Here is a 16,352-nt window from a genome sequence, read left to right on the forward strand (position 1 = left end):
TGAATACGATAGGTGGGCAGGGTGGTCTGAACCAGAGAGGGGGGAGGAAAGAGAGTTGATGGGGCTTTTCAGGAATGAGGTGATAGGAGAGTTAGGCATAGGAGTGACAGAGGGAGTAGAAGTCTCTGTGGTAAAGAGAGGACAGTAGGACTTGGTTGATATTCCGAGATCTGTGGGAGGCTGTGAGAGTCCTAGTGTTTCTAGCCTGAGTGTTACACGGAGGGAGATACTGGGAGATACAAAGTCAACTTAGCAGGAAGGAGAGGCTGAAATCCCATTGGGAATATGCTGCCATGCCATGAGAGCAAAAATTCTACTTCATCATAGGTTTTAGAGTCAGGGGTAGACTCAGTCTTTTTTTTTTTTTTTAAGTAGGTTAAGAAAAGGATGGGCTCAAAAATATATTTTTAATGAATGAACAGTAAAGGAAAAAGCAAGTGGCTTGTAAAAAGGCACAGCAGACAGCAGAGTAAGTACAGAATTAGAATCAGAGAGGGAATTTCCATTGTGGCGCAGTGGAAACAATCTGACTAGCATCCATGAGGACATGGGTTAGATCCCTGGCCTCACTCAGTGGGTTAAGGATCTGGCGTTGTCGTGAGCTGTAGTGTAGGCTGGCAGCTGTAGCTCCAATTTGACCCCTAGCCTGGGACCATCCATATGCCACAGGTGCAGCCCTAAAAAGCAAAAAAAAAAAAAAAAATCTGGGAGAAGGATCAGCCCAGACACAGAAAATCTACAGATTTAACTCAATCCAATCAGTAGCATAGATGGAAACTCTATAGATAAAAGGACAGAGAAAGAGAGAGAAAGTTCGAAGTCCAAAAGCTGAGTCTCAGGGAGCCCCCAGTGCCTGGACTAGGACTGAAGACTAGTGAAGACATGTCTGAGTGAAGTATGTCTGGGGCATGAAGGGGTTCCCAAGGAAGTTGGGAGAAAAGACTATATCAGGAAGGCAAACGGTGAATGAAAGTACGTCTAATGCTGGAGATTCTGAGAAGAAAGAGCTGCAAACGTTTCCAAGCAGCTAAGAGTTTGAGTGACACTATATGGCCCTATTCATATGTGCAAGGACATAAATCCCCTTAAAGGTGAAGATAGGTACTCAGGAACATAAGTAGTCTGGCTAGGAAAAGCTTCGAATGTCCTTCTATGAATTGTTTGGCAATTCTAAGAACAGGGACCTGAGTGGGTGAGGGGGGTTAGTTCAAGAGCAGAACTGAGCATCTTTGGATAATTATAGCCATGAAAAATGCCTCCATGCACAGAATAGCTTCCATTGAAAACATGACCCAAATAACCAATCACAGATGTGGATCCTTGGAGATAATGAGGTGCTGAGGAAATGAGCAGTTGTTCCATGTGTTTTTACGTCACCACTCTTCTAAAAAGCTGCTAATGCACCTCGATATTCTAGGCCAAAGCTAACTCTTTTAAAATTCAGACCATGAACATTTTTGAGTCGTTTAAAGGTGTTACCAAGCCTCTCAGTTATGTAATGTATCTTCTTGGATGCAGAGAACATAGTACTCAAACTTTCCCAGGAAATCTTTCCATTAGTGGCTGCCTGGCTAGAGTAAAACACTCAAAATGTACTCAAGGCAGATTTGGACTAAAATCCAGTCTCTGATAATGACTGGCCACGTGACTTTGGGTAAATCACGTCAGCCATTTGAGCCTCCAAGGATCAAATCTGTTGGGTCCTAAAGGGATCACAGCCTCAAGAGTGTTTGAGGATTAAATTTAAATAATTTAGTGCAGGGTTGCCTGGAGCCAAGAAGATGCAAAGGGTAATTATCTTCCTTCTCCCAAAAGGGGCAACGTTCAGTGACTTAAAGGCAACCGAACAACATTTACTTTTGGGACTTGCTTCTGCCTTGTCAGCATTTTCTTTGGTATAAATTGAAAAACTCCATTGTCCATGGAGATTTTTTTCATTCTCAGATCTATTTAGTCTTCTTCCCAGCTTTACTGAGGTATGATTGACAAAAATATTTTTATACTTAATGTTACGCAATGTGATATTTTAATGTACATATAGCATGTTGAGTGACTACCGTGATCAAGACAATTAACGTATTCATCACCTTGCATAGTGACCATTTCGTGTGGGAGGATGAGAACACTTAAGATCTACTTTGAGTAAATTTCGAATCTGTGATACATTATACATTATTATTAACTATAGTTTCCATACTGACCAATATCTTCCCTTTTTCCCCACTCCCTAGCCCCTGGCAACCACCATCTTACTCTGTTTCTATCAGTTTGATATCTTTAGATTCCACATATGAGTGATAAGACATATTTTTTTCTGAGTCTGGCTTATTTCATTTAGCATAGCATCTCCAAATTCACTCGTGTTATCACACTAACGGCAGACTCTTCTTTTTCCAAGCTAAATAATATTCCATTATACATATATATTTATCTCACAATTTCTTTATCCATTCATCTGTCGATGGACACTTAAGATTGCTTCCATGTCCTGGCTTTTGTGAATAAAGCTGCAGTGCACACAAGAGTACAGAGATCTTTTCAAGATATAGCTGTTATGAAAGTAGTATGGAAGTTCCTCCAATTGCAGATGGAGGCAGGATTTGTTCTGTGGGCCATAGCTTATCAACCCCTGACCCAGTAGACATGTCCCTGGCCCTCTGGGAGTGTGTCTAGGACAATACACAATGCAAGGTGTCACTGTGATGTGGTGTAGCAAGAGCTGTGCTGTAGAAGCTGCATCCAGTCCATCTTAGGGTGTTCTGGAAGAATTCCTAGAGCAGGTGACACCTAAGTGGAGGTGTAAAAAATGAGTGCTGTGTAGTAAGTTGGAAAGAAAAGGGAGAGAGCTTCAGCCAGGAGGAAGAACACAGGAGGAATTAAGAGAGGACAAGTAGCACAGTTGAGCTGCATCTGAGATCTAGAGAGAAGGGAGAGTAAGACAGAAAGCTGTAGAGACCAGCAAGACACAGCAGGAATTGGGGGGGAGAGGCCCGAAGAAAAGCCATAAGCCAAGTAAGAGAATTGAGATTGTTTTGGAGTGGGGGACAATGGGAATCAGTCTATCAGTGATTTATTTGTTGTTGCTGCCCTTTAGCTGAAGTACGCTGTGATGCTGGATGTGCATTAACAATCATTCTGGCTGCAGGATGATGGGAAGAAAGGTGGGAGACTGGGAGCAGAGGAAGGAATCTAGGCAAGAAAGGAATTAGGGGAGTGGGCATGGAGAAATAAACACCTACAAGAATCCAGTCCAGGGCAGATTTCAGGCGTCTTTACATTTCTGCCCTCTATAGGAATGCCTTGAATCTACCACTCAAGCCTCCTTCCCAGCCTCTTTCTCATCTTCATCATCGACCTCAGCAGTCTGGCTGAGGAGGAGGGAGAGGCAGGTTCTATGTTGCTTTTCTAGCTTTCTCTTCTTCTAAGTCACACAACTGTGTTCATAGTAATAAAAGTACCCTTAATTTGAGGGGTACTTTGTTATCTTTTCAAAGTGCTCAGCAGCCGTTAGATAGACAGAGCTTACTTTCTCAGTCTCCTGTTCACTGTCTGTGCCTCTTTGGTTAAGTCACTTTGCCCTGCAGAGCCCCAATTTCCTCTCAATTTAAGGGACGATAATTCCTAGAAAATAAAGTTGAGGGGATAAACCAGATTATATATCTAACACCCCCAGTAGAGTAACTGTAGCATAGGAAGGAGTTCAGTAAATTATAATTAGTCTTTATTTATTCTTCACCACAGTTCTCTGAGACAGAGCCAAGTTAAGGGTTACATGACCTAGTATACACCAGAAGTCTGCTCCAAAGAGAAATAAATGATGGAGCTTGAACAAGCCTAGGTACAAAGGTGGAGCAGAACTCATGTCTTCTAAGTATTCATCTTGTTTACATTGAATGATATCTTGGACCCTTTTTGAGACTGAAGGACATAGTTCCTGTAGGGTTTTCCTAAAACCTCTTACTTCTAAAATTCCACAGTCAGGCTTTTAAAATAAATCTCTCTGTACCTTATTGGGCTGTTGGCAGCATCAGGGTCTTTGGCATGCACTCTCCCCACCACAGTGCCAGCGGCTGCATTTTCTTGGACTTCATGGATATAGCTTGGGGCCAAGAACATGGGGGGCTCATCAGCATCTTCTACTGCGATCTTGACCGTCACAGTGTCCTTGAAAGGCCCATTGCTGATGAACTTCGGGTCGATGTGCACGTTGGCTGCCTCTACTTTCAAGCTGTATGCTCTTTTGGTTTCAAAATCTACAGGCTGGCAAGAAGGCAGAAAAGATTGACAACCAATTCCTTGAAAGAATAATGGAAAAGAAAGACCTGATTGTTTTATAGGGCAGTGTGACTAGTTCCTCAAAGAGAGAAAATCAGTGTCTATTCAATATCCAATTACCTGAGCCATTTGGTTAGAAAATCGGACAAATCAATTGCTGAAACTTAGAATGTGCTTAATGGGTAATTTTAGGAGCACAACAGACACATAAGGACCACATCATCAAAAATGAACCTCCTCCCATAGAACACACTAAGGCTGCCCAAATCAGTCACTAAAATGACTTAAGGGAAGGACTTAAAACATTACAAAAATAAATGTTAGCCCATTCTGTACAGTACTTAAAATATTGGTAGTAAAAAAAACTCAATGAATTTCAGTCAAAGAAAAAAGCAATGTCTTGTCAGACGACTGCTCCCCTCCATACACACACACTTCTATCTTAATCATGTTGACAGTATCATTTTGTAAGTTTCTGATCATGTAGCATTTCCAAACCCTTACCAGCAGTGGCCCATTAAGGTCACTTGAGGTGGTTTATGGGTAATTTTGGTGGGCGAGGTTTTTGAAGGGCATTATCCTAATTGTCCACAATGTCCCTCCTTTTCCACTTCTTCCATTCCCAAACACATCAAGAGAATCTCACCGTAGTGATAACTTTTAACATACCTAATATGCTTCCTAATATCCCTTCTAAGAGACTACGACACAACTTTTTAGATGGAATATAATGACATTGTTTTGTTTCGATTGCATTCATTTTTTAGGTTACCTCCTATTTATGGCAAGTGATATAGGACATGTGATGGATTCCTTGTTAAAAGAATGCATATGTGTACAAGTCCATTTAAAGAAAAACAATTAGAGTTTCTGTATGGCTCAGTGGGTTAAGTACCCTGTGTTGTCACTGCATTTGCTGTTGCAGTGTGGGTTCTTTCCCTTGCCTGGGGTACTTCCACATGCTGTGGGCCCAGTCGCACAAAAAAGAAGTATTAACCTTTAATAATTAAAATGAACATTTAAAAAAGGAAACAATTATAAACAATATGCATTTTACACAGACATGAAAAAATATTATGTAGTTGAAGTAATGCTTCTTCAAAAAAAAAGTAGCATTTGAATGGCTATAATTCTTAAGAAATTGATGATTAGCACTCCCTAACTCTAAAGGAGAGCAAATTCAGGGAGTCAATCAGCAAAGCGTGAAAAGTAAAATTGTAGAGGAGAACAAGCCCTCATGCCTAGGAAACAGAACTTTCTAATTAGCACTCTGGATGAAGCTGAGCTCCCAAATGTTTGGAAAGAGTTGGGTCTTTTAAGCTAGCATCTGCCTGCCATGTTGTTGTCATCTGCCTGGTAAACAGTTATTTTGAATAGGCATATAATCACAGGGCTTAGTCCTAACCTAATTCTACAGAACTCCAAACTAAGGATGGTTCCAGTTTTAGGAAAGTTAAATGCACTGAACCATCATCGTCTCACCCCCATCTCCCCAGAGTCAGAGAACACTCCCTTTTCCTGAAGCAAAATCTGCCCCCCAGCTGCTCCATCATTCCAGAACTCAGCAGCATCTTTGTCCTTCATTGGGTTACTTGAGCAGCAGAAAGGAATGATATTTATAGGCTGAAGGTATGAGAGTGCTGCAATATTTCAAAATCTCAAAAATCTCTCAAAAATTAGACAAAAATCCAAAATTGGAATATGACAGTTCTAAGACTAAGTAAGGGGAAATGTTCTCAGCCTATTGATGCTCCCAGAACAGAATGTTTTGGCCTCAGTTTGGGCATATGCCTAAGGACCAAGAGCATTTCCACTGGAAAGCCTTGTTGATGTTGAGGCCAGTATAGTCACACTGCAAGTGAACCTGACCCTTTTTGAATCTCAAGAAAAGCTCCTCAAATCTTTGCAAATGTCCTTGTGTAGAATGCCCTTCCCTAGTGTGGTGAGATTTTATTGTCTTCTGGTGGTCATCTTAAGCTTGTGAAGTCTTTCCCATCTCCCCTAGGCAGATCTGTGTGGTCCCTTAGCTGCCCTTCTGCAGACCTTCATCCTCCACCCCTGCTAGGTGAAGAGCATCCCAAAGGACTCTACTGAGTCTTGTTGATCTTTGATGATCTTTGCCTCCCCAGTGTCCAGGAATGACTATACTAAATGATCACATGTACCAAACATTATGACGGAACAGGAAGCAGAGCCGATGGATGGACAACATTTAAGCATTTGCCTCTAATTTATTCTCTGCTTCCTTCCAAAAGAGATTTAAGGGGCAGTTTCCCATGTGAACATTTATATCCATATTTTGAGAGGCTGAAATAAAGCTAAATGAGGCAACACACTACATAAGCCATAAAAATCTCAATACCCCCAAGCTTACTAATCCCACCTTTAAAAATCTTCCCCGAGGAATTAATTCGACAGAAAACCAAAACAAACAGTATTCAAAAATGCATGATGTTGGTTAGATATCATAGTGGGGTTATATCTAACCATGGGAAACATACACACAAAACACCAAATCCAACTGTGAGATTTTATTAAGGAAATAATGGTCCATCAATAGGATGGGATGTTATGTAGTCATTAAAAATGATTATGTATATTATATAACAGCATGTAAAATGTTTATGACGTGCCATTAAGTTAACAAATCAGATCACCCTATGACTACAACTGTGTTAAACAATATACATCCACATCTGTATACACATGGACAGAGAATATAAAGAAATAATCAGGCATAAAAGTGGCTTTATTAAAATAGAGAATATTTAAAATGCCTTCTAATGCTGCTCTCACACTGCTTTATAAGGATTTTATTTGTTTGAAAGTAAGTAGCTCAGAAACTGTGCTGAGATCCCTCAGTGATAATTGGGAGTCCCACTTGGTCAAAGGTATTACAGGGAACAGATTGGATTTTTCTCCCCATGACTTCCAAGACACCAACAATTCCCATTTTTATTTTGCACTGGTTCTTCTTCAACTAACCACACAGAGATTGTTTCAATATCCTTGAGGCAGCTTCTCTCTTATGCACCATTATAACCCTGACACCTACTGTGTCTGTCACAAAGTATTCAAGAAATATTTATTGCTTCCTAAACTATTCAATAAATGAATGACTCTACATCCTAAATAACTCTTGAATTCTTCACCCGTACCTCTTCTGCCTTCTTCAGATTTCTGTAATTTCTCCCTTGAATTCCAATAAGAGTTTTTCAGATGTTCCCACTGTATCCACCTCAAAACCCTCAAGACCGAACTTAATCAAGTTTCTTAAATATGTCTATTTCCATCAAGACCAGTCCTTCATGAGCTCTTTTTCTCTGACCTTCCTCTCCTTATCTATCTGGTAAATTCCTACTCATTTATGACGACTCAGGTCCAGAACAGCCCCCTGTAAGAAGTCATGCATGACCCATATTCATAGATATTATCAGACTTTATTACCGTCGCTTCTCCACTGGGGAGTGATTTTTCTCTACCCTACCCCATGGATATTAGACAATGTCTAGAGCTATTTTTTATTATCATGACTGGTAGGGTAGGGTGTATGCTTACTGACATCTAGTGAGGAGAGGCCAGGAATGTTTCTAAACACTGTGCAATGTTCAGAACGGTCCCCTACAACAAAGAATTCTCTGTCCCTGAAATGCTAAGGCTGGAAAAATCTGCTCTCTTTTAATTATCTTTTTATTTAACTGTCCTGTTAATTGTGATATCCCTATGACCAGGACTCTCTTTCTTCAACTTGAGATGTCTAGCCTCTCATAAAAAGAGCCTGCCTGACAAATAATAACTCAGTACCTCTTGGTAGAAATAAAAGGGTGAATGAATTAAGAAAAAAGTGAAAAAAAAACTGAATTAAAGAACATTTTAGGAGTTTCCATTGTGGTTAAGTAGGTTAAGAACCTAACATAATGTCCCTGAGGATGCTGGTTCTATCCCTGGTCTTGCTCAGTGAGTTAAGGATCTGGTGTTGCTGTAAGTTGTGGTGTGGGTCACAGATGTGGCTCAGATCCAGTGTGGCTGTGACTGTGGTGCAGGCCTGCAGCCACAGCTATAATTCGACCCGTGGCCTGGGAATCTTCTTATGCCACAGGTGTGGTCATAAAAAGAATACTTTTAAAAGCCAAAAATATTTCCATGGATCTTTCCATATCTTTTTATATTACTAAATCATATATAATGATTTCTATAAGGGTCCATCATTTTACTCTATGAAATTCACCTCTCATTTTTTTTTCCCCTGCTGGACAGCTGGAGCTCTGTGCTCCAGGCTTAAGCAAATGCTCTCTTACAAATGAGAGAACATCTTCCTCTGTTTTAAATCTAAACGTCAGTGCTTTATAGAAGATCATTCCTTTGCCTGGAATAAACATACCAAATTGCGGGAAACTGTGCAAATTAATCATATGCAGAGAGCTCATTTGCGATGTGTTAGTTCCATGGGGTGATTTAAATGTTTCAGGATTTTAGAGACAGTGTGTGCTTATACCCTGAGTACACTGAAAACAGGTGACAACCTTAGCATACCCAACTACCCAATTACTTGAACAGCAAAGGATGGGAGGCAGGAATCGCTGATGTCACTGCTCATATGTCAGCGTCAGGCAGGAGGGGTAGTAATATTAATTAACAAAGCAAGTTGACAGCTCTATGCTGTACACTATTCACACAGCTACTTTTCCAGAGGAGAAGCAGACAGGATGACTTTGAGCCCCTAGCGTCTGGCGATTAGGCTTCCATGGCTACACCACTCATCATCACTAATGCTGGCTTTTCCAAGTATCCAAAGTCCACCCCAACTTTCATGTTCTTTTACTGCAGAATCACCTCTACTTCCCCTTTGTTCCGGGTCCCCTCATGCTACTCCCAAACTCAGTGAAGCTTCTGCCTATAGTGAAAAGCCAGCTTCCTAGAACATTCTTTCAATCTTCCCAGAAGATTCTTTCAAGGAATCTTCCCCCAGCCCACTCTTCCCTCCTCTCCAGCTACTGGCCTCTTTATTGATTCTTCAAATTAATTTTTTATCAGTGTTCCAGTCCAATCTTTTCTATCACACCAAGGAGCTTAATATTCATGCTACAGAACCAAGTTGAAAATGAATGCTTGATTAAAACCAAGGTAATCCCATCATCCAATTCAGATTTAATACTCCATATACTTTGATGATAGAGAGGTGTTGATTTCTCAAGTGGTAAATCAGGGAGGGAAACCGTTTTAGAATACTGTTTCTTTACCTGAAAGTGAATCAAATCTGGCTCTCTTTTATAAACCCTTTCTGGTCCAGCTATTTCCAAAACATTTTGAGTGGGAAGATGTTCCAGAATATGCTAAGTTTGAATTCCATGTCTTTGAATTGCTAGCTGTGTGATTACCACAGGGTCAAATTATCATCTGAACCCCAGTCTCCTTACAATTAAATTGAGGTATCATTGCTCACTGGGATAATATCATTTACTTTATATGATTTTTAGTATATAAAATAAATGAATGTTTATAAGAGACTCAGGTTTCATGTGGCCAATATTTAGTACTGAGTATATGTTAGACTTTTTATAAAACAAAACAAGAACAAACAATAAACCCCTCTTATAGTGAATTAATCCCAGGGACATATTTTTAGCAAGAACTTAGCTGACCATGACGGATGACCATGATTATTGCTTCGCAAGTTCAATTTTGAGAGAAAAATCAAGCAGAATATTGGTTCAAGTTTCATAGAGGGCCCAGCAATGTAATGGGCCTTGGATGTTTCTGACAGGAAAAGTTCTGAAGAGCCTCAGAACTTGGCAGGGCTAAAGAGGGAACTTCATGCATGCTCAGGGCTGCTTCTCCAAAATCTAGGTTTATCTAGTTGTATTTCTTTCCACAGGGAAACTGTGCCAAGTCATACAAAGCTAACCAGCAATCTCAGAGCAGGTATCACCACCCCCTTTTTTTCTTCCAGTTTATTGGGATATAATTAACACAGAACACCGTATAAAGTTTAAGGTGTAGGCCATGATGATCTGACTTTCATACATCATGAAACCCACCACAGTAGGTTTAGTGAACACTCATCATTTCATACAGATAGAGAAGAAAAAGAAAAAGAAGTTATTTTCATGAAAACTAAGGATTTACTCTCTTGGCAACTTTCACATATAACATACAGCTGTGTTAATTATATTAATTGTATTGTACATTATGCTCCTAGTATTTATTTATCTTATAATTGGAGCTTTTTACCTTTTGACTACCTTTATCCAGTTTCCTCCTTCCCCCATCCCCTGTCTGGTAACCAGGAATCTGATCTCTTTTTCCATGAGTTTGTTTGTTTTTGAAGTATAATTGACCTACCATACTATGTTAGTTCCTGGTGCACAATATAACATATATGTTTCAAAATGGTAAGTCTAGTTGTCATCTGTCACCAAAGATATTAAATTATTATTGACTATATTTCCCAAACCATATAAAAACTATCAATCTCAGGCAGACATCATCAGCCCCTTCTGCCTCCTCCGTCTGGAGTATAGTTCTGTTATCTCCCCAAAGCTCAGAGCTCAACTACAAAGTCAGATCCAGCCCTCAGCCGTCCACCTTCTCATTTCTTAGTCTTCAACTCCCTGGTTCCTGCTGTGCTGCTTTGGCAAAGCAGGCCACGCCACTCCTCACCCTCACTCACCTTTTTCAGTTTCACCACGCCCTCTTGTGTTTCATAATCCGTTGTGATTTCAAACAATTCCATCCCATCTCCATCAACGATATTGTACGTGACTAAGCCATTTTCTCCAATGTCTGGGTCTTTAGCCTTCACTCTTCCTACTTCCTCTCCGGGGACAGCTGCTTCTGACACAGACATCTGGTATACGCCTAGAAGAAGAAGACATCTATTTTTATTTTCCCTTTTATTTGGCAGCTGTAAGACTTTAGATTTCATTGAATCCCAATAAATTTCTCAAAGGGTTGAAATTGAACTTTCTCTTGATTGAAAACATGAAAGCAGCGAATGGATGGGAGGCAGATCCCACATGGCTTGCTTGTCAAAGAAATGTTTTCTACAAAGGATGATGAAACAATATTGGGAGCCAGGGTGGTAGGGTGGGGTCACCTGCCACATGTGAGAAAGGAAAACAATGCCCAGGTACATTACCCATCAGAAATGGATGGAGAGCTATGTATTTCTTTATACATTTAAAAACCGAAAATTTTTTTTCATTTCTTTGGGATGGTCCATAAATTAATTCTAAGACTCATGTATGGCACTGCCAGGTGCCCAGAAAAAAAGAACACCCTTCTTTGTTTAAAAGCCTTTCATAGCTCCATATTGATTTTAAAATCAAATGCAAATTTTATCCTTCAAGGTCATGACCCTTCCATGACCCCTTCACCTTCTCACCATTTAGTCAACTGCTATCTCACATGGAAACATTTCTCATAGTGTGACTTTTCCATATAGATTTGTTTCATATTTATTGGGAACTTAATGTATGCCAGGGGCTGCCCTAGCCTTTGGAAACACAGTAATACGTGCGTGTGTGTATTCAAAATTCCTCCCTCAGTCTTAAGCGAAAAAAATACCCCAAATGTATGCATACTCTGATACCATTGCTAAGAAGGAGAAAAATAAAGGATGGTGACAGGCAGAGGGTATTTAAAATGTATAAGTGTGACTGTGCACAAGTGTATGATTGTGTGTGAGCGTGACTGTGCATATGTGTGTGTGTGACTCTGAACGCTTGCATTAAATATGTGAGAGAGAAAGAGCATGTATGAGTGATTGATTTTGAACAGGGTGGTCAGAGAAGACACCTCTAAGAAGACGCCATCTGAACTCCCCTGAAGAGACTGAGCAGGATAAATCCTGTGATTATCTGGGGATAGAAATTAGAGACAAAGCAAATAGCAAGCGTCAAAAACCCTAAAGTGGGAGCACCTGGAACACATACAGAATAGCAAGGCAAGTGTGCCTGGAGCCTTCTGGGAAGAGAGAAGGGCAGGTCGGAGGGCCGGAGCTCAACTGTGCACGAAGGGCGTTGTAGGAGGTGGAAGAGACTTCAGGTTTTCTTTAAACTTGGTTGGAAGCCACTGGAAGGTTTTCAGTAGAGAAGTGAGATTTGAAATTCTCTACTTGCATTATCACAATTTAAAAATATTCTCTGAGAAACCTCATAGAGAAGCTAGTGTTGGAAACCTGGCCTCTAGCACTTCCAAACCAAGTGGCCTTGGGCAAGTTACTCAAACTCTTTAAGCTGTGGATGTTATCCGTTCCAATACTCTGTCCACAATTTATCTAAACTATTTGGCTGTGAATCCTTTCAGTTCATACCCATTCCACATCAACACAGCGTGCCCTCCATGACAAAGGACAAGTGGGAGGTAGGAGACTTTGTAGATAGTTAACAAGTTACATGAAGGTTTAGGAAAACCTGTTCTGAGTTGATTTTTTTTTTTTCCAAATCCCCAAATACATGGCTATGAAACTTCTATGGGCACTGCAGCGATTAACTTTACTCTATGGTTGTGTGTGAGTGAGGGCATCAGTAGCTGCCTGCTAACAGTCCTGCATGGCCTTTTCCATCCCGCATACCAGACAATTTTAGATGTGGATAATGGAGCATGCAGTTTTTTACAACATTCTACGAGGCTTAAGTTTATTGGGATGCTGATCCTTGTGCATGACCAGGCAGAGCAGTCTTCATCTCTTTTGAGACGTTTAGAAAACTGCCTGTTGCCGTGTAATCCTTTCTCAGTGTTTCCCTTGTGGAGATCATTGTCTTTGGATTCCTTTGAGTGAGCATCACACTTTCCTGGGGCTGGTTGCCTTCCCTGTTTCCTCGTTTATAAAAAGTGCCATCTCTCTGGCAATAAACTCACAGGCTCTACAGCTACTCTTCTAATCTAATGAAGACAACATTTTCATGGTGCCCTCCCCGTGAACTGGCAGCACCAGTGTCATTACCATACTGTACCTTTGTCTAAAACTTATGCTCACATAATCAGAGTTGTGTTCAAAATCTGGCTTGGCTACATTCTTTGGGCAACTTACTGCACCTCTCATGGAGCCCAGTTTTATCTGTAAAATGGAGGCTCTCTTGGAGATTTGCAATAGTAGTGAGTATTCATTTAAGGATGGTGGTTGTTTGTAATTATAATTATTCATGATGACCTTTCAATCATCTTTTCTTTTATTTCCTACTGCAGTCCTGTGCATTTTGTAGGAGGACCATAATCCCCTAGATAATAACGATGGCTACCATTTGTTGACAGCTTATGCCAGAGATCATTATAAGATTTTATACTAGCTCATTTAGTTCTAATAAGATCCTATTAATTGGGTCCTATGGAAGACTGTATTTTCCAAAAATGGCCAAAACAATATCTGCCAGCCCACATGCTTTTCTTTCAACATGACTTTAACAGTCCCTCACTTGAAAGTTGGGGTCTATCAGCACAGTCTTAGGACAATAGTGGAAATGATGAGATGCTGTGTGATTTCTGACAATGGGTCACAATAAGCAATACACTTTGTGCTTGGTGGCCTTGGGGTCCTTGGGACTCTCTTTCACTTTCAGAACCTATCCAAGCCACTCCCTGGAGAGAACAGCATGCAGAGGAAACAAAAGTCAACACAACTCACCCAGCCATGTGAGTGAGTCATCTTGGAAGTGGATCCTTGAGCCCCAGTCAAACTGTTTCCTTTAGGTTTTGCCCAAATTGCAGACTCACAAAAAGATAAATGACTTTTATTGTTTTAAACCACAAAGGTTTGGGGCAGCTTGTTAGGTAACAAGATTACTGATTCAGGTATATTACATATCCAGGTTAGAAATGAGAACAGGAGTTCCCATCGTGGCGCAGTGGTTAATGAATCCAACTAGGAACCATGAGGTTGTGAGTTCGATCCCTGGCCTTTCCCAGTGGGTTAAGGATCCGGTGTTGCCGTGAGCTGTGGTGTAGGTCACAGACACGTGCTACAGACCAGCAGCTACAGCTCCAATTAGACCCCTAGCCTGGGAACCTCCATGTGCCATGGAAGCGGCCCAAGAAAAGGCAAAAAGACAAAAAAAAAAAAAAAAAAAAAAAGAAAGAAAGAAAGAAAGAAAAGAAATGAGAACAGTGAGACAGAGAAAGGTTAATTACTTACTACATTGCATCAGAAGTATCTAGTAAAATACCTAGCAAAACAGATTTTTTGTTTTCAGACTTGTAGACACTATGTTTCTGCTTTCCTTCACCCAAGTTTTGTTGTTATTGTTGTTGTCTTGTTTTTTGGCAAGAATGATATAAAGAGCATCTATTTTTTAAAAATTTCTTCTTGAAAGCTGAGTACAGCAGGGATGGGTCAGAGAGGAGAGGTGGCGGTGGCATCATTGGAAAATGAAAGCCAAGCCCACCTACTTACTCTGCGGAAACTTTGGTGGGTTGTCATTGACATCAGTCAGTGTGATCGTCACTTTGGTTGTCCCTGAGAGTCCACCCATGTGTCCACCCATGTCCTTGGCCTGGATCACCACGTGGTACTCCTCCTTGGCTTCCCTGTCCATATTGGGAAGGGCTGTTCTGATGATACCTGGACAGGTGAGCAGGAAACATCACAGATATTCATTGATAACATTATAGCAAAAAAGACCTGGGCACAGGGGAAGCAAGTATGAATCAAATGGCACCTGCCCTCACAGAAGAGTCATTCCAACATAATCATTACCATCAAAAAGCAGCCATACCCAGAGCATCATATAAATGTATTTTCTCATAAATTGTTATTATTAATAGAGCATGAACATTTTATGTTTTATATATCGCATTGTAAATGCAAATAATAACCTCATCCTTTTTAGGTCTAATACTTAAAGATCCTAAATATATATATATATTTTTTTTTTTCTTTGCTTTTTAGGGCCATACATGTGGCATGTGGATGTTCCCAGGCTAGGGGTCGGATTGGAGCTACAGATGCTGGCCTACACCACAGCCACAGCAGTGTGAGATCTGAGCCACGTCTGCAACCTAACCACAGCTCATGGAAATGCTGGATCCGTAACCCACTGCGTGAGGCCAGAAATTGAGCCCATATCCTCATGGATGCTTATCAGATTCGTTCCCACTGAGCCACAATGGGAACTCCCAAGACTGATATATTTGAGAACCCCACTACGTGGTCATTCATAACATAAGCCCATGCTTATGTTAGAAAAAAAAGCAAAAAAAATTGGACTTCTAGCAGAACTTTTGATAATTTATGACTGAATGCACTTCTAAGAAACATTTCTATGGTCCACCTTAAGTTAAAAGTAGAAGGCAATGCATTAAAATGTTAATTCTTAAAGTGTATACAAAATGGGCTAAAAACATATACAGTGTTTATACAAACACTGTCAACTGATAACAATGATACATTAATAATTGAATTTTACCATGATCTCTGTATATTAGCACATTATTAGTATGGAAGCCATGCTCACTTAAATCTTTTGGGAACATGTGCAAGCTTTTTCTGTCTGTAGACATGGTAACATTTATACTGGAAATATAAGAGAGCACCATGGGAGCTTTAAGCCCTTGTCCTTTTCTGACCCCAATGTTTTTATGTTTCTCAGCAACATCCTTGAACTCACTGAGCCTCCTTTTTTTACTGGTTAAATAATTTGGTAGGTTCAGGAGTTCCTGTTACGGCTCAGCAGTTAACGAGTCTGACTAGCATCCATGAGGATGCAGGTTCAATCCCTGGTCTGGCTCAGTGGGTTAAGGATCTGGCATTGCCATGAGCTGTGGCGTAGGTCGCAGACATGGCTCGGATCCTGTGTTGCTGTGGCTGTGGTGTAAACCAGCCGATACAGCTCCGATTCGACCTCTAGCCTGGGAACCTCCATATGCCTTGGGGGTGGCCCTAAAAAAAAAAAGAAAAAAAAGCAAAAAAAATTGGTAGGTTCAAATTGTTGGTTCCTAACCATGAGTCTCTGAAACAACAAAGTTGCAACTGGCATCCTTTCAGCAACTTTAACATCTCAAAATCTAGATGAAATTCCACATTTATCCTTGGTTGATCTGAAAATTAATTGGTAAATGCTTTTGATGAAATCGTAACACAT

At 40.5% G+C, this 16,352-nt stretch overlaps 1 protein-coding gene across 6 annotated transcripts in view; it reads right to left on the reverse strand.

The window, feature by feature from the left end:
- Positions 1–16,352, reverse strand: part of CDH11 (cadherin 11) — a 151,008-nt gene that overhangs the window by 27,550 nt on the left and 107,106 nt on the right. For all 6 annotated transcript variants that reach the window (NM_001244482.1, XM_021093362.1, XM_021093365.1 and 3 more), the window contains 3 exon segments: positions 4,007–4,260; positions 10,946–11,133; positions 14,666–14,833. In NM_001244482.1, coding sequence (NP_001231411.1) covers positions 4,007–4,260; positions 10,946–11,133; positions 14,666–14,833 — 610 coding nt within the window.

The sequence above is a fragment of the Sus scrofa genome, chromosome 6 (genome assembly GCF_000003025.6).
Source record: "Sus scrofa isolate TJ Tabasco breed Duroc chromosome 6, Sscrofa11.1, whole genome shotgun sequence".
Classification (NCBI taxonomy): domain Eukaryota; kingdom Metazoa; phylum Chordata; class Mammalia; order Artiodactyla; family Suidae; genus Sus; species Sus scrofa.